Source organism: Oreochromis aureus, linkage group 19 (assembly GCF_013358895.1).
Source record: "Oreochromis aureus strain Israel breed Guangdong linkage group 19, ZZ_aureus, whole genome shotgun sequence".
In the NCBI taxonomy this organism is placed as follows: domain Eukaryota; kingdom Metazoa; phylum Chordata; class Actinopteri; order Cichliformes; family Cichlidae; genus Oreochromis; species Oreochromis aureus.
Genome location: NC_052960.1, coordinates 11798587 through 11823258, shown reverse-complemented (window position 1 = coordinate 11823258; position 24672 = coordinate 11798587). Strand labels below are relative to the sequence as shown.

General features: G+C 43.2%; 1 protein-coding gene across 5 annotated transcripts in view; it reads left to right on the top strand.

Moving 5' to 3' along the window:
* Positions 1 to 24672, top strand: part of stard9 (StAR-related lipid transfer (START) domain containing 9) — a 36778-nt gene that overhangs the window by 6932 nt on the left and 5174 nt on the right. For 4 of the 5 annotated variants that reach the window (XR_005609347.1, XR_005609348.1, XR_005609349.1 and 1 more), the window contains exons 4-27: positions 7809 to 7925; positions 8108 to 8140; positions 8266 to 8327; positions 9080 to 9192; positions 10323 to 10465; positions 10636 to 10703; positions 10899 to 10996; positions 11130 to 11336; positions 11496 to 11593; positions 11683 to 11760; positions 12051 to 12128; positions 12494 to 12673; positions 13455 to 13506; positions 13762 to 13887; positions 14511 to 14593; positions 14793 to 14854; positions 15278 to 15471; positions 15631 to 16111; positions 16223 to 22963; positions 23220 to 23408; positions 23532 to 23715; positions 23890 to 24054; positions 24145 to 24238; positions 24494 to 24642. Coding sequence is in view for 2 of the 5 variants with exons in the window: in XM_039603118.1 (XP_039459052.1) it covers positions 7809 to 7925; positions 8108 to 8140; positions 8266 to 8327; positions 9080 to 9192; positions 10323 to 10465; positions 10636 to 10703; positions 10899 to 10996; positions 11130 to 11336; positions 11496 to 11593; positions 11683 to 11760; positions 12051 to 12128; positions 12494 to 12673; positions 13455 to 13506; positions 13762 to 13887; positions 14511 to 14593; positions 14793 to 14854; positions 15278 to 15471; positions 15631 to 16111; positions 16223 to 22963; positions 23220 to 23408; positions 23532 to 23715; positions 23890 to 24054; positions 24145 to 24238; positions 24494 to 24642 (9795 nt within the window). In the remaining 3 variants the exon portion in view is untranslated. The remainder of the gene's footprint in view (positions 1 to 7808; positions 7926 to 8107; positions 8141 to 8265; positions 8328 to 9079; positions 9193 to 10322; positions 10466 to 10635; positions 10704 to 10898; positions 10997 to 11129; positions 11337 to 11495; positions 11594 to 11682; positions 11761 to 12050; positions 12129 to 12493; positions 12674 to 13454; positions 13507 to 13761; positions 13888 to 14510; positions 14594 to 14792; positions 14855 to 15277; positions 15472 to 15630; positions 16112 to 16222; positions 22964 to 23219; positions 23409 to 23531; positions 23716 to 23889; positions 24055 to 24144; positions 24239 to 24493; positions 24643 to 24672) is intronic. The other variant, XM_039603119.1, reaches the window with a different exon arrangement.

Genomic DNA, 24672 nt, shown 5'->3' with positions numbered 1-24672 from the left:
TGCTATTTTTTTTGCCAGTGCTGGATTTCTCATAGTTTCTACTCAAGCAAATTATATTTTTGCATGCTTTACTTTTTTTTTCATAGCAGGAAAACAGACTTTGCCTTGCATGCAGTGTAGTTCCCAGGAGACTGAGACAATCTGAAACAGTGGGGGAATGAGACATGGAGAAACTGGATCTTAACTCCTGCTTTTCTAGTCCAGCAGGACTATCTCACCACTCCCACCTCCCCTCTCCCCATGGATACATGCCTCCCCCTCCTGCTCTGTGCTGTCCACTGTACATGTCCATTCGTCACTGATAGTTTACACTAGATGCTTGTGGTGTCTTCCAGCTTCATACACAGTTATAGTGACGAGTGAAGACAGAAATGTAGTGTCTTATACCTGATTATATCTGATTCTTTTCAGTGAGGACTCCTCACAAAAAGTTTACCTTTTAGGTTGGGAGGTTTGGTGTTTAATATTTATGTTTATAGGAGAAGGCTGAGTAGGGAGGAATGAGAATGGCTTTGCCAGGTGATGAAGGGTAAGATTTTGGAAGAGATTTATAATCCGTAATGAAAGCCAGCTGTTTGGGCTAATGTAGCAAAACAAGTGGGACTATTTGTCTAAATGCTGCCTTTGTTTTTGGCTTAGATATTAGGCAAACAAATATTATTTTCCCCTTATTTATTACCGCAAACCCCTCAGCTTGTTTATTGCTTCTGTCTGTAAGAAACATGGAAGGGAAAAATTAAAGAGAAGCAGCAGATTTGAGTTTGGATAGAGACAAATGGCAAGAGAAAGTGATTAGAGACAAAGAGGGAATGCTGCTGAGGAGGAGGGGAAATGGGCCGGGGGTCCGCTGTGCCTCTGCAGCCCCCAGCTCTCCCCTGCCAAACTCACAGCTGCCTCACTAAGTAATTTTTCACAGTCAAATTTCAGTGTGACAACGTCACTGCTGGGGCTTCAGCTCGGAGCACAAGGTTTTCTGTTGATTGCCAAATGGACTCAGATTGCAGGGGCTTTCCCCTCCCTGTCCTCTGTATCTCTGTGACTTTTGTCAGTGTGCTGTGCGATTTAAATATGGCAGCAGTGTTTCTAGGTCTGTGTGTCAGTGGTGCTGCAGAGCGAGGGGAAGAATGGCTTCTCTGTGCATTGGAATAATCCTTCACACGCATGTGAGCAGTCAGTCCCCCTCAGCACATGGCCGAAGCAACAGCCAACAGCCCTCTTCAGGCTGGTTTGAATTAACTTCAAACAGGGCACCAAATACACCACATGATGTCAACATAGAAATCTGAGATCTATGCCATATGTGTGCAGTGCGAGCACCTGTGTTTTATGGATACCCTGCCCTCACTTTTTCTATCAGCGAGGGCAGAGGATGAGAGGAATCATTTACGAGAGTGAGTTAACGTGGGTACATAGAAGCGTACCACAAAGGATGGGGTGAAGTCATTTGAAGACAACTGTAAACTTCAAATGGAGCCTGCTCTGTGTAACATGTTCACTGTGCACACTTTAGTTGCTGTAGAAAGAACCACGTGTGTGTGTGTGTGTGTGTGTGTGTGTGTGTGTGTGTGTGTGTGTGTGTGTGTGTGTGTGTGTGTGTGTGTGTGTGTGTGTGTGTGTGTGTGTGTGTGTGTGTGTGTGTGTGTGTGTGTGTGTGTGTGTGTGTGTGTGTGTGATTTAAAATGGGACACTTGATACTGTTTTATTTATAGTAGACATACAACATTGATATGTTAGTGTATTATGAAGTGTGGTGTGGACCTCTGGAAGAGCAGCTGATACTCTGTAAAAGCTAATGGGGAGCTAACAATATTGGTGTATTTCAAGCCTATCTGTAATGATACTGCATAAGTCTGTTCCCCAGTAAATGAGACTATATACTGTGCCACTCTAACCTACCCATGGGGGATATCACACAAGGCTCCCACCAGTCTGAAGCCTGCAGAAGTAATTCCCAGCTTCCCATAAAGATTGTAATATGCAGGTCCACTGTACAGTGTTCTGCTTTGGCCTATTTAACAGCGATATGAGGGGGAGGAGCAGCAAGTCCCCAAACTCTTTCCAGATATGGTTTTATTTATTTGTGTTAAGCCTTGCCTTTGCCACAGTGTTAGTTGCATCAGAAGTCAAGGCAAAATGAAGTGAAATGCACTGTTGGAGTGCCCCCTGCCTTCATTTTTCTTCACTTCCCCTCTCCTCTGCTCTGCTTTTCTTTCCCTGGTGCCCTTCATTGCCATGTGTAGGGAGGCCTGAGTAATGAAGAGCAGCCTATCTGTTTGGCCTGCACATCTCTGTCTTTCCCTCCTCCCTCTCATACAACCTCTCTGCTCTTCCATGCTAATTTGACCTACAAATTCTGTCCAAGTGTGACAAACGAGAGCGTTGTTGAACTCTGGCCAAACAGCTTCCTCTGTGTCTCTTCTCGCTGCTTGTGATTCAGCCTCTGCTGCCCGTGTCCTCGCGCTCCCTTTTTCCTCTCTGTGATGTTCCCTTTCCCTTTTCTCTCTCTTTCTAATCTAACTCTATAAAGTAACTCTCCCAGATTCCTTGCAGGAAGGACAAAGATCTCCTGTGACCTTTTTTTTTTTTTTTTTTTGGGTCCCATGTCTAAACAAAGGCATTTAGTTTTGCTCAGGGCCCAGCTGTTGTGTTTGTGTAACCCACTTGGAAAGTGTAGGACGGGAATTGAGTGACCCTTATCTCTGCTGCAGCTGTCCACCATGGACAGAGAAAACTGGGAGTAAAACCGTTTTCACTTGCAGACTCTCAGCTATGCATTGCTGTTGGTGACGCCCCTCTTGCCGGATCCTTTTGGTTGCGTCACACTCGGCTAAAGCAACGAGAAGCCAGAGTTTTAAATGTGGTTAAATGCTTCGCTCTGCTGGCCGTTTGCCATCACCCTTGACGACATTTACACATATTTACACACAGACACGCTACACATAAATACTTCTCTGGGGTTTAGCGCAAAGCAGGCCACATAAAACCAGACCAGCAGTTGGCACTTCCACACTGAGCGATTACAGGACTTAACTCATTACAGAGGCATTACTCCATGACTTTTTTTTTCACCGTATCGCTGTATTTCTGTGCAGAAATTGCTTTTTCGTCAACTTTTCTCACGCACTTCATTGCCTTCCACCACTTTTCCCTTCTAGTTTGTTACCAAGCCACAAACTAGGCTCTGTGTTTGGGAAAAATTAGTTTTGCTCCGTGTTTTAAAACAAACTTGAACGCAGTATTTGCCAGATCTCTGGCATAAAAACCAGCCAGATTCTTGTTTTACAGATCTGCTCCAGCTTACTTTGACGCACATGAGAGAACTCAGGATTTTAGGTCTGTTGCTTATTTAAACTTTTAGTAGATAGATACTAGACAGGAGTCACCATTTGTGTTAAAAAAAGGCTGTTATAAATATCATGTGGCACCATTTTAATGTAACATTTCTTTACTTAAAAGTTTCATTATAATTTGAGGCAGCAAATGCATTTTATTAGAGATAACGGTGTGCACAGACTAGTCTTGCGCAACCAAATGTTTCACTTAGTGCATCCCTGCGTAGCTGGATGATAAAAATAATATTCTGTGATCTGCATTTTAAGTGATCTTTCCTCTGGAGGCTCTGAAGGCAGTTTTTCTCCATTTTCATCTTGATTATGTTTTTTTTTTTTTTTTTCCCCACTGAAGAGAAGGATTTAGCTTCTGCTAGATCTGGAGCCCTTCTGCTTTGTTTTCTTCTTTCCTGCTTACTCTGTGTTTTGACAGTGACTCCAACCGGTGTTTCCTTCATTTAGAATGAAATCTATATTTTGCTTTTTCATTGTTAGATTGTTTTTCCTCGGAGGGCAAAGCTTTTGTTCTTGTTTTGGTTGCTGTTTCGGCAGCCACTTAACTGGTCAGATGCAGACATGGGCGCATGCACATGCAGCGACCTTCCTGTTCATTGTGGTGTTTAGTTTCTGTCTGTTTTGAGGAGCTGATCAAGCCTGCACATTTGCTGTCGCCTTGGCCTGGAAATTTCAGTCTCCAGGCTATTTCTTTATTCCAGAAATGCCATCCGCCTCATATCTCACCTGCTTTGTTAAGCCAGAAATGCATCCTAATGCTGCAGGGTGTTGCAAACTGGGAAAGTAGGTTGTGACAGAATGCCATTGTGTTCACTGAAGCAGGTTGAGTACAGTGACACAAATTACAGTCCACTGATTTTAATTTGGTGTGACAATGGCGACAAACAACGGGGTCGCTTTAATATTTCCTGACACTGGCTGTTGAGACAAAACTCACACACAATGTTATTGTGTCAAGAAGCTGAATTAAAGTCGAGCTTCTTCTTGTGGTTTTTCTTCAGAGGTCATTTAAAATATGTAGCCAACTTTGAATAAAAACAGTACAAATGTCTTGGTAGAAACAGAGAAAACAATAGTAACGGTTTACTAGACAGTACAGAGACAGTCAGGTTCAAAGGAGCGAAAAGTTGAAGGAAAGTTCCTGCTCTTTGTGCTAAGCCTGGAGGGACCCTAAGCCTTGTTGTAGCCCCCATAGAGTGAATTTAAGAGGGTCAACTTTAACAAGGGCTGTATTGATTCTCTGTGTTTGAGAGGGGAGACGTTGTCTGTGTCTGTTTTTCAATAGCACCATGAAGACAAGACAGAGGCGGCAGTGCTTTTTGTCTTCATGTTTAAGCCTTCATTCAGCCAAGAGGCAGGGGGTAACACTTGGTGGTCTGCACCCAAGTGGGCTGCACACTTTGGCATTTGTAGGAATGAGAACCATTATTGAGCTACAGTTACACGGTTAAGGTGCTTTTACTTTCAAATGATCTCTTTGTATCAAATATTACACTTTACTTTGGCTTTATTCTATTATTTGATCTTTCTCTGTATACAGTATATCATACAGTATATTAAAAGTCAGTTACAAATTATATTCTTACTATCAAGACCCCCAAAAAGTTTTAAGAACAGAAGTTAGCTTAAAGATCTCCTGTGCTAAAGATGGTTAAAATCAATTCCTAATTTGGAGGGAAAATGATGATTTAGGTATTTCTACCTGTGTGTCTGTAGAGTGATTTACGAGGCCATTCAGAAAAACCAGCCGTCATGGCAACACTTTTACAAGCTGGATGTGGCTCTTTCTGTACATTTCTTTAAGCTGCATAAATTTTCATGGTTTTTATTTCAGAAGTGGCATGTGGTGCTAGTTAATATTTGAAGCAGGTGTTTACTATTTGTATAAAATTTTGACAGTTTGCTTTCTTGCTGTTCTTTTTGCTACAATAACACGATATGCTGTTGGTCTCTGCATGAGCTTCGCTCCATCATGTCAGTGCTAAATATTTTACTTGTCTGAGAAAACCCCAGGCTGTTGAATATTACCACACAGCCTCACATAGTCCTAAGAAGAACTAGATGACCACTGAATAGATTCAGAGTACTTTCACAAGGCTCGAGCCTTTCACAAGAGCTTTCAGCCACATCCAACTTAAATCTATTCCCACAATTTTGCAAGGCCAGAGTATACACAGGCTTAACTCCAGGTTCTCACATCTTGTCAAAGGGGTTGGTAGTGTGATACACGTGTGCACACACACACAGGAGGCATGTTGAAAGTATTCCTTGATCTTTGGAGGTTGTGGTAGCTTTGAGAGGAATCCTCCTCTCTTCTCTGTGTACCCACCACCAGTCTCCATGGTCCAAACTTGAGCCTGGGGGCCTGGGAAAGAAAACCCCTCTCTGATCCCAGGGTGTGTTATGGTTTTTGGGGGAGAATGTGCATCTCAGGTCTGGTCTAGCTCAGGTTGCCAACGCCCCCAAAGGTATGTGTTGCTTTTGGACATAGCTTTTGGGTTGCAGCTGAGGCCACATGTCCTCAGAAACTGGTTTATTGATCGGTTGTATACAACAGACAACAATCAAGTGGTTATAATTTGCCCAGTTGTTGTTCATCTAACCTGCATGCACATAGTGGTCTGTATAGTACATTTTATAAGTGATAAACAACCACTTTGCTTCATAGAGCCTGTTCCCATAATAGAAGATGTTTGGCTTTGCTAAGAATCATAATAAATATTTGCTGATTTTACACCTCTGTGATGCCAGGGGAAGCTTTTGAGCTTGATTGGTACTAAAGGGTCGAACGCATTCCAAGAAAATATCCCCCAAATTCAGAATTCTGACCCCACCATCCACATGTTACAGGAGAAATTGAGACTTGCTAGAAAAGGGAGTGTTTTTCCAGTCTTCTCTTGTCCATGTTTGGTGAATCTGTGTGAACTGTAGCCTCAGTTTCCTCTTTCTAGCTAACGGGAGTGTCACCTGGTGCGGTCTTCTGCTGCTGTAGCACATCTACTTGAAGGCTCCACATGTTGTGCATTCAGAGATGGTCTTACACATATCTTGACTGTAATGAGTGGTTACAGCATTTGAGTTAGTGTCGCCTTCCTAGCTTGAAGACGTCTGGTCATTCTCCTGTGACCTCTGGCCTCAAATACTCGTTGTTTTTGTTTTCCCAGAGAACTGCTGCTCACTGGATGTTTCTCTTTTTTTAACATTATCTGTAAAGCCTAGAGATGGTTTGAACTGCAGCGGGTCCTCTTGACCATGTCTACATGCCTAAACTGATTGGTTTTCTGCATTGTGATTGGCTGCTTAGAGAGTCTGTGTTCAGGAGCAGTTGAATTGGTGTACTGAAACAGGCTTGTTCACTCTGTATATGTTTATTGAGTTTAAACAACAACTGAGAAGAGCCCAGGCGCCGAGATAATGTCTTAATTGTTTTTGCACAATAGCCATGTGCCCATTGGAAAACAGATTTCTTGTCTATAAATTATGACTGTGTAAGATTAGTATCTTAATAACTGTTGAAAGTAGTCAAGATTAAAATCCTGATTGTTTGCTGTGCTGATCGTAAAGCTCTTTGAGGCCTAATCATGATTTATGATTCTTTATGAATAGAAATGACTTCACCTCATTTTATAAGACTGTGTTATTCAAACCTTATTTGGTATTTACTGCCTATTACTCTGTGATTTTAAGACAGAGGCTCCACATCCTGGATTACTGTTATATAGTATATCTGTTTAGATTTTCATCTGTTTTGACATAAGTGCAAGTAATAAAAAGCTAATTTGTAAAAATGCAAGTTGGGATTGATAACAAATTCTCCTACACTACTATATCTCTACTGCAAACACAAAATGATATGACTGCATTTCATTTGCCAGAATAGGTTTCAGGAAAAGTCTTTGTTCTCCTATAAAAATAAGTAGTTGAGATTTGGCCTTGTGCTGGTCAGCTGCATGCTCTGGAGCTCAGATGCAGACACAGTAAGAAGGAAAACAAGAGGCCTCAGTTGATTGTTTTTAGTGGGGCTTTCCGGGATCCCCTGTCCGAGGACTTTGCTGTTAGTCAAAGTTTATTTTCCTGACCCAGCCATTTTTCAGTCTTTTTGCCCTCACATTTGTTTCTCTTACATCTGTGCTCTGCAAAATTGTTTACCTAGAGTATTAGCTGACCTCCATGCTCCCTGCACAAATACATCAGCAGGAAGCAACATTACCTCCCCACCACTGGCCTCATGCCACAGCATTGTGATCAAGAAACCTTGGTGTAAATCTATATTCGTGTAAAACACAACTGCAGTGTAGAGCAAGGGCTTTCAGTTACATTGTAAACAACCCAGCAGACCCTACTTGTTTTATTAGAATTATCTTGGAAGGGATGGAAGGGAGGAATCCAGGTGTGCTTTCTAACTCTGCATACTCTTTATGCATTTGTGGTTAAGGGAGTGTGTGTATATGTTAATTTCTTCAGGTGTTCCAGGACCTGGGTGTGTCGGTACTGTCCGGAGCTTCTGAGGGCTACAATGTGTGCCTGTTTGCTTATGGTCAAACAGGATCTGGAAAGACTTACACCATGATGGGGACGCCGGTGAGGAGACTCCTGGAATCACTGCACGATATTAGATGCACTTTTTTCATGCCTTAGTTAATATTATAAAGGATATTGGAGGGTCCAGCTCATGCTACACAGACAGAAAATGCTTGTTTTATAAATCTTTCGGTTGTGGCCCACACGTTAATGTTGGTCATCTTTTTTTCAATTTTCTTTAGGACTCCATGGGCTTGACTCCTCGCATTTGTCAGGTAAGGTGGTTGATTAATACTCAACTCAGGTGGCGACACGAATGAAGTGAGCATGCTGAGCATTCATCTTCCTGAGTATTTAGTATTGTAGGTTGAAGTAACCTGCTGCTGTCCTTTCCTCCCAGGGTCTCTTTCAGTCTGAAGACACTTTTTCAGATGGGCAGAATTCAAGCAGAGTGGAGATCAGGTACTGTTTTATTGCATAGATCTGTGTCTTCTGATTTTAATCAATTTAATTGGGCCTTTTGCTGAAGTTTAATTCAAATTAGATAAGAGTTTATGGCGCGGTTATGCTGAAAAACTGTAGCCAGCAAAATTAAAAGAGGATTTATTTCTGTTTTAATTTCTCGGGGAAAATTTGTTCATTTTAAGCTCTTCCTGCCCTTCACTCATAAATGTTAAATGGACTCGCACATCAGTGGAGACGGAGCGCCAGGCTGGAACAACTTTGGGTTCAGTGTCTTCTCCAAGGACACTTTGGTTTGCAGAGGGGCCAAGGATCAAAGTACTAACCCTGCAATTAGTGGACACCTGAGTACACGCCACTTGAGCCAAAGCTGCCAATTGTATGGTTATTACAAGGAAAAATACAGGCTTTTTACAATTTGAAGATTATAATCTCTCTAGCATACACACTGTTTCCCAGTTATTTGACTTGCTAAGCAGTTTAAAACACTGCCCAGGTAGCCATGATTACTACCTGGCTGAACTACAGCCAGCGTTTTTTGTGTTTTCTAAGCTCTCAAAAAATAGAGCAGAAATAAAAACCTCAGAAGAGTCAAATTTAAGACCTAGACATACAGATAATGAATGGAGTAGATTTAGCTAGACATGTGGTGTGCATCTAAGTGATGTTAGGGATATAAAAGACTTTAAGCTGAACTTGTATTGAAGCAGATTTTTTTAAACCTCTGTCTCCTTATTTCTCTGTCCTTGCAGCTTCTTGGAGATCTATAACGAGCGTGTAAGAGATCTGCTGAAGGGAGGAGAGCAGAAGAAAAGAGCCACACTGAGAGTTAGAGAACATCCTGAGAAAGGACCCTATGTACAAGGTAAGTTTTCATTCCTTTCCACTGGTAGAGAGAAGAATAATAAATCTACATTAAAAACCCCTAAAATCAAGATGAATAAATTGCATTACAATGTTTAAAACATGACCTAGCAGTTCCAGGTGATGATGCACTAAATGTTGATCTAACGGACCAGCTTTAAGGAGACACAAATCCCTTTGGGGTTGCATCAGGAAGGGCATCCGGTGCAAAAAATCTGCCAAATTAAACAGACAGTGACCCCTTGTGAATAGGGGAGCAGCCAAAAGTATCTTGCATGAATGCACACTCAAGTAGAAGTCAGAAAAAATTCTCCAAGATGTCTTGTTTGTGTTGTTTACAAGTTACAAGTTTTCTTCTCTTCTTGCTTTAGTTTTAGTCACATCTATTTTTAGTTGGGATTGTAAGTTAGATTCCTGTTGCTTCTTTTATTTCACCTTTTCTCTTTTTCCCTTCATCTCTTCATCCTTTCCCTCTCGTTCCCTCCATTTCTTTCTCTCCCTGTCATCCGCCGGACTCTCCGTATTCAGAGCCCCACATCCACTCATTGTCAGGAGAAATCCCACTTGGCCAGAGGAAGTGAAGTCATTTCCTTGTGGTTCCAAGCAGTTCCACACACATCATATCCCATTTAGGTTTTCCAAATTCTACTTCTAATCCCTCAGTGCTTTTCCATCCAAACACTGTTTTGCTGCCACTCCTGTTTTCCTTAAATAATTTAACTCTTTGTATTGACCAGCTTAGAGAAAACAAAGAGGAAGTGGCTAAATGATGAGCCAAGAGGCTCCATGATGATCTGTGTGTACATGTTTAACAGCTTTTTAAGTTGGTGATTCATGCCTGGAAGTAGAGCATTGTTAGAAACTGTTGTTTCTAGATGCTGTGGGAAATATTAAAAAGCACATGGTGGGAGCAAGGATTGATGCATTTCCTGTTTGTGTCTCTTTTATATTTCTCCCCTCTAAACATTTTAATCCCTGCAAATAATCAAAGCAGCTTTTTTTGGTCTCATCTCCATTCAGTTTCATGTTTTTAGAAGTTTTGTTTGATGCAGAATAAAAATCGGATTGTGTTCAGTCTTGCTCGGGTTTGACCAATACAAATTATCATTCTCTTTGCGTCCCTCCCATCAGACCTTTCATCACATGTGGTCTCAGACTGCAAACAGGCCATAGACCTTCTGGAGGAAGGCATCGCCAACCGCATCACCGCAGCAACCCACAACCATGATGCCAGCAGCAGATCCCATGCCATCTTTACGATTCAGTACACGCAGGTCATCATCTCTCTCAGCTTACATAAAGTCAGACTCTGCATGTTGTGCTGTTACTTTTTTCCAGATATTCACATAATACTCCAGAGTATTGAATTTGTATGACGACTCTATAACTCATCACTGATCAATATGCAGACTTTGGGTTATTTATTTTTGTCTTTTCTCTTTAGGCTATCCTAGAAAACAACCTTCCTTCTGAAACTGTCAGCAAGATTAACCTGGTTGACCTGGCTGGGAGGTGAAAATGTTATTTCCTGCTGTCATGTGCCCTATTTTTTCCCCTTCAGCATCATTTAAGCCCAAATCGTTGACAAAAGTGCCCCCTAGTGGATACTGACTCTTGCCCTCAGATTGCTGAACTCCCTATTTCACACATTTTTTAGTCATTTTTTATTGATATGATCTCATACTTTGTTTTTGTTGTGTCTACCAGTGAGAGAGCAGATCCCCACTACTGCAGGGATAGACTGACAGAGGGCTCCAACATCAACAAGTCTCTGGTTACTCTAGGCATTGTCATTTCAGCTCTTGGTAAATAAAATGTTTTAGTATTTTTATTTCACTTGAATAAACTTCCACAAAATTCACATATATTTTCTTGTGCTCTCTTCTGTGTTTGCTTTTTTTGGCACATCCTTCAATCTTTTTGCCACCACCTCCGCAGCTCAGAACTCACAGATGTCAAGCAGCTGCCAGAGTATCAACAGCGTGGCCTCTGAGGGCGATGGCAGCACAGTGGGTAGCCACAGCAGCTCGCTGTCTGGAGGTGGAGGTGGGAGGAGGCACTGCTTCATTCCCTACAGAGACTCAGTCCTGACCTGGCTTTTGAAAGACAGTCTGGGTGGAAACTCCAAAACCATTATGATTGCAAGTGAGTTATTATGTATCAAACTGAGTGCTTCCACTATTAATTTTTATTTTCATATATATTCTAAAACTGTATTTAAGAAAGCTGACCACCTTACGCCAAGTAATGTGAGCGTTAACTGCTGCTGGCTTGTGTGCGTTTCGCGTGTATTTTCTCTTGCAGCGGTCTCACCCTCTGCCAGCAGTTATAACGAGACCCTGAGCACCCTGCGCTATGCTGCCCATGCCAGAAATATTGTCAACAAGCCTCGGGTTAATGAGGTTAGTGGCTGTTTGGAGTCAGATGCCAAGGTTTAATGTTTGATCTAATTGTTTGGATTAGGTTAACGTGCACTTTGATTTCTGTGCAGGATGCGAGTGTTCGACTGATCAGGGAACTGAGAGAGGAGATTGACAGGCTGAAGAGCATGCTGCTCAGCTTTGAAATGGTATGGTGACCTTTTATCACTAGAGCGTGTCTCTAACTCTCCCAGGGATACACTCGGCTGCGTTTACTCCCTTAAAAAAAAAAATCCTTCTTAGTACTGTAAGGCTTTGTATAAAAGAGATTCCCACATTACACATTTTTCTACCAAATCCTTAATACAGTGTTTTATATCTTGGTGACATTTCTAATCCCCTTAGGTGGTCAGGACTGAATTGCATTGTAATATCTGTGTGACATTTTCCTTTTGCACAGTATGTTGACTGATCATTTCTTTACCCTCTTGATTGACAGCAACGTAATCCCAGTCCATCCTTGAGTGACGAAAGGGATGGAAATCTTTCTGAAATCGTGCTGCAGAACGAGCTAAAGGTAACGCAAGGTCGACACACATGCTTACATCTGCCTGTCTGAGTCTTTGACACGTTAAGCAAGTGTGACTTCAGTGGAATGTTTTTATCAGGTCACTGCTTTTTCCAATATTTACCATGTAGCTTCTCCAAGATTAGACACCTCCACTAACTGAACTGGGATTGTTTTTTTGTTCTGCCTTACTAGGAGACATTGGAAACTTAAACAGTTAGACAAACCAAGTGTTAGAAATTATTCTACCTGAAGAAGTTTTTTTCAGTACTACTATCTATAGGACTGGACACCAGTAGCAGATGTTGGTGCCAACGTTGTCTACCTCCCATTCTTCCTGACATTCCTTTGCCCTTGCCCATCCTGGGTTGCAGGTGGAGCAGCTGACAAAGGACTGGTCGGACAGCTGGAGAGACAAGAAGGAGCTCCTGGAGGAGTACAGTGTGGACATCAACAGAGACCGGGCCGGCTTCCTCATCAACTCCCTCCAGCCACACCTCGTTGCCCTTGATGGAGATGTTCTCAGCACTGGTGTTGTCTTTTATCACCTCAGGGTATGATGATAAAAAAGGAAATACAGGGTTTATATTCTTTCTCTTTTTATGCAAGTTTCTTTGCAACCCAGGAGATGCATATTTGTCATTTACAGGCATGCCATATCATGAAAAATATATTTTTTTGCACAAACAACAGAATGCAAACTTTTGCATTTGCTCTACTTTTCTGAAATCTCAAGTTACTGTTTTTGTCAGCTGACTTGACTAAAACCATCTCTGTTTTTCTACTAGATCCCTCCAATCCTCTCAACTTCTTGTACTACTATTTCTCTCTGTACTTCTAGAAAAACTCTTGAGAAAAGGTGCGTTTCTGTTGCCTTTTCTTTTCACTGTATCTTCCAACTGTCCTGTCAACTTCCCCTCTGTGTGTACATGTGTGTGTCTGCGTGTACCTTCTGCAATGCATAAAACTCTGTTGGATAAGAGGCTCTTAGTTCTGAGGCTAGGAGTCAGGGGAGCTTAAGCTGTCCTGATTCTGACAATGACAAGCGTACCCTTAGGCCTGACAATTACACTGTTTCCTGCATGTGAAGAACTGAGGCCACCTGGGAGCACATGTGGACCTGACACCAAATAAGAAAGCCTTTAATCCCATTAGATAAGACTTCAGATTAAACAAATCACATTTATTTTTCTTCCAGGTAAATGAAAGAATAGACGTTAAAACCCCTTCACGGAAGATTTCGTGTCAAAATATTTGCTTGTTTTTTAGATATTGTCGTATTGTATGTGGATTTTGATTAGAGCTATCATGTTCACAATATATTTTTTGTTACAGGAAGGAGTTACCCGCATTGGACCTCAGGACCAATTTGAAGAACCACAAATAGGTATTTATTTATTCTCTTATAGCCATGCGATAAGAGGTCTGGAAACAGAAATGATACAATACAGACAAAGTATATTTTTATAATATTGAGTTTGTCATGTAGGTTATTGCACACAAGGTGCAGAGTACATTATTATAAGCCCCCTTTTCATTAAATGTTGCATTAGACGCTGTAAATGTTGTGCAGTTGAGTAGCAGCAACAGTACAGCTTTCTAAATCAAAATGTGTCACAACATTTCTGCATTCTGTGTGTAGTCTTGCAGGGCAGCGCCAGCTGTGAGATTGAAAACCACAGGGGTGTGGTGACGCTCAGACCAGTGCCGGGCTGCGTCTGCCTGCTCAACGACAGAGAGGTCACAGAGTCCTGTAGACTGGCTCAAGGTCAGCTCATGTCCTCAGCAGAGCACTTTGTTCATACTGTCTTTGGTTCCCAGCAGGTTTGCCCCAGATAATGTGACAGAAGCTGGTTATCTTGGTACAAAAAGGAGGAAAAAAATGCATGTTTTAATGTTGGATTTGAGCCGTGCGAGTTCAATTTTGTGATTTTGATTGATTATTTTTATTTAGATATTGTAAATCAGCTGTTGGTGAGTTACTGCTTTGCACTGGTGGACGTAAAGGTAATTCATGACTTTAAATGCAGTTGATGCCTTTTGCTTAATTAATGCCGGCCTTAAACGAAACTTGAATTTCATCCAAGAATCAAAAGAACATGCTGTGAGCAATTTGTCTTTCAAATAAGCAGGGAAAAAAATGACATTCTCGACACACATGTACATTCAGCAAAGCTGATAAAAATATAAATGCACATATGCCTAAAGATTTACAGAGTTACCTTAAAGATAAAAATGCAGCACACACACACACACACACGCACACACACACACACACACACACACACACACACACACACACACACACACACACACACACACACAGCTTAGATGAACACAATGCCATGGGTTTAGCACAGCTCACGATGAAAGATTTGTCTCTGTCTCCAGGGACAGTGATTACCTTGGGAGGAGTGCATAAGTTCCGCTTCAACCACCCGGCTGAAGCAGCTGTCCTTCGGGAACGCAGGCGGGTAGGTGCTGATCGTCCCAAAACGAATGTGATGCTGTTGATTAGGATGACAATCATGAAAATATTTATGATGAGCAGATGATTGGGTGATACACTTGAATGCTGATGATACACAGAATTTCCTTTTTCTCCGAGAATTCTCATAATAGCACATTTCTTATTTTGTCTGTAAACACTAAAATATAAATTTTTCTTTTAAGGCCAGTGAAGGTGGCATGACCTGCACCTACACAGACCTTTGCCTTGTGACCCCTGATAACAGGTAAATACTGTTTTAAGGCAATGTTTCCCACTCTGTGAATATATGTGGGTAAAACAGGTATTTTCTGTCCCCACTTTCATATTTGTTAAGAATTACAAATCCAGTGTCCTTCCTGTAGATTCATGCATAAGTCCTTCCACTTGGTGGAGTGCATGTTTCCATTAGCCCCCACCCTTGTGACAATCCCAGTTAGCTGTTTACGATTCAGGCTCAGGGGTTGCTTAGTTACTCCTGAGACGCTGAACTCAACAGTATCCTTTACTTTCAACCTCTCTGCCACCAAACTGTATAATTCTAGACATCAAGCTACACATAGGTGAGGTAAAATGATCGTTTTACTCTCCCTGGTTGTCTTTTTTCTCTCTTATTTCATCATCGTTCCTCAGTCTGTGCATCATCTGTGTCATGCGTCTCTTTTTGTAGTGTCAAAGAAGTGAATCTCCCACAGCAGGTGGGTGCATGCTTCTCTCCCGGTGAGGAGCCTTCTGCCAGGCACCGTGTGGAGGAGCAGAAACGCTTCGTGGAGAGTTTGCGTCAGGAGATTCAGGCTGAACAGAGACGGGCAGAGAGAGAGCTAGAAAGGGAGCAGGCCTACCTCCAACAGCAGCACACTGAGAGTGAGAACTCTTTGCATTTCATCACTTACACAAGGATTATTCAAAATCCAAGCTGAAATTCTGCATCGTTTTAACAAAAAAAAAAATGACATGCCAAAAGTCATATTGATTGAGATTTCTAGTGCTCAAAATGTCCTACTTTCTGTCTTTAATCAACAGTCCAGCAGTGGATTTTGAAGGAGAAACATCGCCTGACAGCTGTTGAGCAGAGGATCACTCAGGAGTCTGGAGTTCAAGCAGACCTCCTCCCTGCACCCCTGCTGGAGAGGTTAACAAGCCATGTGTTCAGGGATCAGAAAGATGTTTCAGTGGATTGTCCATCCCAGGTGATAAGAGCCAGGAAGAAGGCAGTGCAGGATGAACTGCTAAAGCATCACGCTCTCTGCCGGGCCGAGAGCCGCATTCGGCGCAAAAGGCTGCGTTACCAGCTGGAGAGAATCGCCAGCAAGCAGCATCTGTTGGAAGCAAAGAAAGAGTTACAGCAGCTGGAAAAGACTCTGCCTTTAGGACCAGACAGCCCAGAATCTCCTGAGGCTGGATCGCCCTCAAAGGTCAAAGGACGACCGTTTGATTCTCGTAGACACTCGTTTTCATCCGATCTTTTGTCCCGACTCTACCCACAGAACACACCTATCTTCAGGTAAGGGGACAGTAAAATCTGTTGGTGAGGATTCAGGAAGCAGTTTTTCAGGTTTTCTTAATTATTTAGGTCTTGACTGTTAAAGCATCTGTTTTTCTCCTTCTCCAACAGACACTTCCTCAAGAGAAACAGATCCACAGACCTGACTTTAAATTCACCCACAACGTCCGATTGCACTGGTAGCAGGAAGTGGGTTTCGGATGAGTGTCTTCCTCGGGAAAGGACCCAAAGTTGTTCTGGTTCTATCTCCTCAGAGCAAAATCAGCCCCGCCAGAATGGAGTAACCTCCCCTGAAAAGATCACACAGACTGCCAAAGAGGAACCACAAACCCAGCTCTGCCGGGAAAGGCCAGAAAGGAAACCTCTGCTTCCGAACCGAGACCTGTCTTTTAAGAACAGGTCAGACCAGAAATCAACGGGTACACAGAAGTTGCCTCTTGGATGTAGTTTGCTGCTAGTCGGCAAGGAAAAATTTCAAGGATCATCCAGAGACAAACCCAGTTCTGAGAATGGCCCTGTTATGCATGAGAAAACATCCTGTCATGCAGATAACAGCAGATTAGGAACCATCAGCAAGTCGTTTCCTCGTTCTGTTGGGCCCAGGATAAAAAGAGCTCTGTCCAGAGTGTTCAGAAAACCTCCCTCAGGTGTGAATAGACAACTGCCTAAGCCGCTTGGAAAATTTACAAGTAAATTTCACTGGAGACAAAGAAGAGACAAGAGCCTTAGAGACACCAAAATGAGTCAAAGGAAATGTACCATCAAAACTACAGTCTCGTGTGAGGAGCTTGACCAAAGGACTCTCTTTGAGAGCATCCGACATAGGCGGTGGCATAGTACTGAGGCTCTGATGAACAAGACTAGTAGATGGATCGATGAGCAGCAGGGACTGGTTGGATGGGAGGAAGAGCGAGAAGTCAGAGACGATGGGACATCAGACTGCGAGAGCCTTTTCTCTCTTGATTCTCTGTCCTCTGCTTATGCCACAGCTCTAGCAGAGCAGCTGAGACGCGAGGATGCAGCTCAAAGCGAAGCAGAGAGTGAAGACAGTCAAATGTCTAAAGACTCACTCACTTTGGAGAGCACTGTTAAATTCTCAACAGTGAAGAGATTTAGCCAGACACTGGTACCAACTTACTCACTGGTGACGGATTCCACTGATTCATCCAAGCTGCACAATAAGACAGCAGAGACCAGTTTTGAGTGGGACAGCCGTCAGAAAACTCTCGTAATCCCAACAGAGGCATACTGGAGCCATCAAAGCTCCCCGAAGACAAGACAAATTGATACAACAACGAAGCCTTCTTCTCAAAGCTCATTAGTAGCAGATTCCAGCGGCAGAGACACTGTACATAAATTAACTCAGGACTTTGGGAATGTGGAGGCCACTTTAACCAGTAGCCCACGCTCTCTGAGCAGCTGCAGTGTGAGGGAGCCAGAAAACGCGCTGGTTCTCACTGATGCCTGGTCCTCCACGGATGCAGCAGAGAGTCCCAGGATGCAGAGGGATTCTCTACCTTTTCAAAGAAAAATGATGTTCCGACACGCAGAGATCATCAGCAGTAGTCCCAGTCCGACAAGTATGAATCTGTCAGGCTCTCAGGTTGGATCTAGAAGCCATAGCTCTACGTCCACTAGCACTGAAGGTGTAAACATGAACGTGGAAGAACACGACCTTGAAGTTTTGGGGGGCTTTCAGGCGCTAACAACACCAGACGATGCCCTGAAGTCTGATAATCAGAAAGATGTAGGATGTTGTGCAGAGTGTTTAGGAGAACCCGCAAAAATGAGAGATCGACCTATTACAGGTACTCCAAATTTCAGTTACAGTCAGCGTCTAGCGTCTTCATCAGATCAAATGGAGACTGAAATGTCCCAGACCACACAAACAACATCAAATTTGCTTCAGGTGTTTGCAGATTCCTCCAATATGACGTTTGCTGACATTACAGTGTCCTCTGACAATGAAATGTGCAGCTCAGTGTCTCAGTCAGTAATCCATTTCTCCACAAATCCTACTGACCAACGTGAAGTACTGGCTGAGATGCCTGAAGCTGCAGGTCCCTTAAAACCTTCTACTGAAAAGGCAACAGTATGCAGTCTAGATTGTGGAACAGAAAAGGTGAGAGATTTACAGCAGTGTAAGTTTACAAATACCGAAGATGCATTTCTTCTAAGGGATGGAATCAAAGACACTGAGCAGGCCACTGCACTACAGCAGGAAGTTGTTAAATCAACTTGTAAAAATTCCAGGAAGAGGAACAAAGACAAAGAAGATACTTTTATGGGCAGCTTGAAGATACCAAATACACGGGACAGCAGAGAGTTGGTAAGCTTCTGCTGTGCATCAGGTGACAGCCATGAGGAGATTTGCCCTGATGACAATAATAGCACCGGTGATTCTAATAAAGAAGAGCCTGCAGTAGAAACGAGCAGCAGAGGATGTGATTCTGTTTGTGTTGTTGGCAGCGTTACACAAGATACAGTGTCTTCAGTTGCATTGCCAGTATCTGATTGCAGCAGTGGGAAACTCGAACCAAGTCATGGCGTCTTTGAGGACTCTCAGTTTGGGCTTCAGAGTCATGAAAAAGATTCACAGAATAGTATTTCATTTGGCGATAATAAAGTAGTCCAAAAGGGGGGTGTAACGCTAAAGGAACAGTTTGCAGAAACAGAAAAGAGAGAAGCCCGAGTGAATAACCATGGAAAAAACCAGGAAAGGAGAGAACACATATGCAAGTCAGATGCTATTTGCAACGCTATTGATCTGAGAATCGCAGAAGTGGTGAAAGAGCACATGAAATTGTCATTGATGGATAGTGATGGGGCCAGGAAGAGCTTGAGTCAAAGTCTGAATGCCTTGTCATCATCTGCAAGTCATTTTGTTTCAAACAGTAATGAATGTAGATGGACAGCAAAACATCTGCGAGATGAAAGGAGTAATCAAGCGAAAGAAGGAACAAACCTGAGTGGACATCCTACACTGGAAACTTTACTGATAAGTAAAAATAAGGTGGATAAAAGTGAGCACCTGGCTTCAGCTATGCCAGCTGAATTGAGGAATAGCAGCACGCTTGTATGTACTGAAGTGACGCAAACAGTTGACAGCGCTCATAGCGTGTCTGATGGAACATTAAACAAGCAGGTCTTCAGCCCCTGTGTTTTCCAAAACTCACTTACAAATATCCACTCAAGTCTGACTCTGTGCAACCAGGCAGGGTGCGAGCACACTGGTGACTCTTTGTCAGCAAGTGATGCCTGTGTAACACGAAAACAAATTAATGATGCAGGCAAACATGAAATAATAGCTAATCTTCATCCAGGTATTACTGATATTTGCTCCAAAAAAGTGGACAGCCAGACAGATCCCCCAGCTATCAATGCTAAGCAGACATGCCCACAACTTAACCAAATAAGCCCTGAAACACTTTTTACCACTGACTGCATAAAAGTGAATTGTAGCTGTACTGCTATGGGGTGCACTGGTATGGAAACTTCATCAAACGTTGTCAATAAAGATGATTATTCACCCAAACCAAACTCGCCAAAGATGATTCAACATTTCCAAACCAGTGCCGAAATATCTGGAGCCATGAAGTTATTACCTGGTGGTGGATTGCATCAGTTTAAAGCAGACAGAAGCTACAGCAACCAGAACACACCCCCTGGTGAGGATGTCTGCATGAAAGGATCGGCTGGGCATGATGTAAATGTTGAGCGAGACACCACAACAGGAGACAAACCTTCTGTCACAGCACAGGATGAGTTCAGCTATCGACAGACTGATTCCGATAACTCATCTCAGAGCTGCTGCAAAAACAAACCCCCAAATTTATCTGAGTCACATCCCAAATTTAATGAAAATACTCAAATCATTAGCAGCGGAGATTGCATAATGAAAAGTGACAAAGAGACTTTGACCCAACCATTCGTGCCACACAATCGAGCAGTAACAGCGGAGTCAAAATCTAAAATGCTACAGCAAAACTGCTTTAAAAATGCAAGTTGTTTTAGACCTGTAATCGCCAAAGAGCCCAAGAAAAGCACAACTGGGGGCATGCTAGGAAATTCCACTCTTATGATGCAAAAAAGCAAAACTAAGCGGTTCAGAAAGTCTCACATCAGGACCTGTCCCACATCTTCCTCTGACTCCTCCCTTAAGTCATCAGACGAGGATGAGGAGGACCACGCCGCCACTAGGATGCATCACAGCAGGCTGGCATCTAAATGGGTCAAGCTTGACACTCAGAATAATGTCAAACCTGAAGTCAGGCAGCCAAGAAAAAGCAATGCAGGACAATCTACTTTAGCAGCAGCAAACAAATCAAACGTGAAGACTTTTTCCCATGGAAACCCTGGCAAAAACGACGTTAAGCTTAGTAAAGCTTACACGCTAAAAAGACACTCCTTACCTCTTCGGTCAGTGTCACAGAAAACGGAACAAATTAGCCCGTATGCAAACAAAAAGGAGCCACAGCATATGCCAAAGTCTCAAGATTCCCCTATTCATTTTGCATCCAGTGACATCAACCCTTACGTTCACCAGTGGCAAGAAGACGACTCAGGCCAACATTCCTATAAGAACCCAGCGTTTGGAAGTGCTGCTGACCTATCCAGTAAATCTCCACTTTTAAACAGCTCAGAGAAACGTATAACAAGGTGCTGCAGTGTCGATAATGGTCTGAATGGGCAGAACTCTCCATTTAATTCTCATCTTAGCACATATGCCACAAATAAGGGACTCTCCAGTACTCTAAGTAGTGTGGAGGATTATAAAGAACAAGCAACTAAAACATCTCAGCTTACACCCTGTCAACAGGCATTTGCGAATATCTGCAGTTGCCCTGCTAATCTGACAGCAGACAGCGGTTCTTCAGTCAACAGTGTTCGTGGCGATCCTGGTAACGCTTCCGGTCGAGTGGATGAAATCATGTTCGTTTACTCATCTGAGCAAGAGTGCCAGACGAGCAAAACAAACGCGCAAAGGAGGACATGCGAACACAGTACTCAGACTGAGCGTGAGCTTCAGGCGCAGGGTAACGGTAAGAACTGCAGCTCTCTGAAGAGGAAAGATCGTCACAAAAGGAGCAACACAGATGTACCCGCGTCGCAGAAAAACAAGGTGGATATCACAGAATCTCCAACTTGGGCCAGTATGGAAAGCATGTCAGCTCACATTTCTAAGTTAATCAACAGCACCTCGAACCTGCTGGGGGACGTCCAGGGAATGAGGACAGGTGAAGTTCGCAATTCGAGTTCAAGGAGTATTAACTTCTCAGATCTTAGCACATCTTACGTCGAGTCTAATGGTGGCGCCAAGAGAGACTGCTCAACTCAGACGGCTGCAGATGTTGGGATCCAGACTGAGAGGCTTGTAGCTCCAGCAGTGAAGGAAGCTGCTGTTCTTCTGTCGCCCAGTGAGAAGTCTAAATCTCATGAAGTCAATGTCATAGTCAAAGTGATTGGTTCTGATGCTGTGAGTGTCTCTCAAGACAAAAATATCCACTGTGTGGTAAAAACAAAATCTAACACAGCTGAAAAGATGCAAAGTATGCCTGACCTGAGGTTTAACACCTCTGTTTCCTCACAGCCTTCGAATGACCCTCTCAAAACAGCTTGTGCAAAGACTGCAGCTGACTGTCAAAGGCGTGTAAGGTCTGCTTCGTCTCGAGTCTCTGAAGCACTGGGCCGCAGAAGTACTGCAGTCCCTGAAATCACCCATAGGTCATCAAAAATCTGCTACCAAGAAAATCACAGCCCTTCAGTAACACACCTCACATCTCCTCATCTGAAGAAAATGGTCGCATATACAGACCGTGCGTCATCTCCTATACTTACAGTGGGAGCAAGATTACGCACGAGGCTCAAGGGTAAACAGTCGGTAACATGTTCTGCAAAATGTAAGGCTCAAAAGACAAACCATCCCTCTGAGGATGACAGCATGACCATTCCTTCTGTTTCGGATGACAATCGGATGTCCTTACGGGATTGTGATTCTTCCTCTGACAAATTAGAATCAGTATCACTTGAGAAAGTGAGTGAAATTAGTTGCACAAGCTCCAAAGGATTAGATAAGTGCTGTTCAAGTCCAAATCCATCAATGGAAACATATGCAGACTCTGATGGGAGACATGTGAACTATCAAGACAAGGACAACCACAAGCTCGGGTCCAAATGGCCAGTGGCATCCCCGCAGTGGACGCCTACTTCAGCAAATGGTTTAATTTTGCAGAACCACATTTCCCCCACATTAAAACAGACCGATGTACACAAACAGCAGGCATCAGACTTCAGAAGACTTGTATCTAATGCTGGGGATTTTAACTACAGTCAACCTCAAGAGGATGATATAATGTCACTAGCACCCAGTGAATGCAACACAGATGTGCTCGTGAACATTGAACCTGTCAGCGATGTGTTTCCTTGTCAAGATAATCAGAGAGTCCCAGAGGACCTGCCTATGCACAACAAGTTCACCAACTGGTCGGGGGTCAATCAGCAACAGTCAAAGTGCTCAAAAAACCTGACCACATTTGTGACCAGTGAGCACAACAAACGCAGAGAGTGTGCCGAATGGGGTGAAGCCGGGAGCTTCGGTTCAAATGCAGAATCTGTGGCGCAGAGCGACAGGAGGGCAAAGGAGATAGTGAAGCTGCGACAGGAGAGAGAGCAGGTGATGGCGACGGTCAACCTCAACATGAACCCGACACCACTGACTGTGGAGCTGGCAGAGGCCAAGCTTCATTACAGGCTGGGAGAGACGGACACACTGCTAAAGATGTTGTCCCCGAGGTCCAAAGAAGAGCTTGTGACGCCAGCTTCTGCTTCTACAAAACAGCAGCTGTATGATGTGTAAGGATACAGTTGACACAAATGCTCTATTATGACATAAGATTTGCTTTAAAATGTTTAATACACACCAAAATGGAAATACCTAATTAAAAAATCCAAAAGAAATAATAATAATATTCTGACCTGACATTCAATGCCAGCCTTTGAAACATAAAACAGTTTCGTAATTGATACTACGGATACATTGATATTTTCTAAAACTGGTCTTCTCTTAGATTTCATTGACGTTACTGTTTTTTTTAATTTGATCCCTCAGGCATCGCAGGAGTATTGCGGGTTTGAGGCAGGAGAGGGAGGAGCGCCTCCAGACTTGCCGGAGAACTCGTAGCCTGAGTCCGAGCAAGCACCCTCGCCTCCGTCCTCAGGAGGCTGCATCTACTGCAGTGCCCAGTCGGCACAAAGAGCATCTTCAAAGGCTTCGGCAAGAAGTGATAGAGAGCGCCAGGTGAGATGCTGAGTTTCACAAAATCAAAGCACAACGGCTCCTTGAATCTCACATTTTGTGCATAGGTTTTCAGGAGTGATATAAACAGAAAATCTATTTGGCTCTTATTTGTTTTTACTGAAGAATGCCAGATGCTCCAAGGGAAGAAAGCCAGTATCCATCTGACATTGAGCAGCTGTTGCGCGACTACGGTCGAGCTCGGGAAGAAGCCAGGACGGAGATCGCAAAGGCACGAGAACGACTGCGAGAACGGACTGAGCTTGAGAAGAGGAGGCTACAGCAGCAGGCCCTATCTCAGGAAGACAAGGTCAGTCAGACTCATATCACAGAGAATAATTAAAGATCCCAGCCAGTGAACTCCAGGGTCTTCATCTTATCATGATAAAAGTGACTATAGAGGGGATCCTGTGTGCTGTGCAGCATTTAGATGTTGTTGTAAATGTTTGGATAAATAGTTTAGTCTGTATGAACTTGACTCTAGGTGACTTGTGCCGGACAGGATGACTTGAGGCATCGGACAAGGATAAGCAACAGCACTTTGTGCACAGGATCCAGTCTGAGTCTTTCCTCTGGACCAACATCAGGGTACAACAGCGGCAACACCACCCAACTACAGCAGGGCAACAGACCAGTTCGAACAGGACAGGTCTGTATATTAATGCTACATGATACAGTAGATTTGAAATAACTGAGATTTAAGACTGAGCTAAAAAGGCTCAACTTTTCTTCTGTCCAGATCATGAAGAATGAAGGGCTGAAGGTTGGGATGCGTCCTCCTATTTGTGCTCCACAGAGTGTGAAGACACAGAGAGGGTGGCTGTCAGCCCAGGGTAACAGCAGGACAGTTAATCACCAACCCCAAACAGATTTGGGCAATAATCATGATTAATTATTATTTCAGTAAGACGTCCAGATGAATCATTGCTATTTCAGGGTTTACATTTGCCTTCTTTGGAAGCTTTGGCAATTTGTTAAATATGGCGACTAATAAATGAGATTATTGCCCAGGTTTGTCACCACTTCGTTACCCTCTTCTTTACATCCTCTGTATCTAAATGTGCTAATGATATCATATGATTTATTAGATGTCCAACAGACCAGCAGCTTTGAACCTCTGATGACTTCATCTCCGGCCTGTACACGCCAGCGGACAGCATCCGTCGGCTCCTCGTCTTCCATATCGACAACCTATCAGGACATCACATTCAGTCTTCTAGGTCGAGCTCTGGCTGAGGTAATATACCTGAAAAGTCAGCTGTAGAAA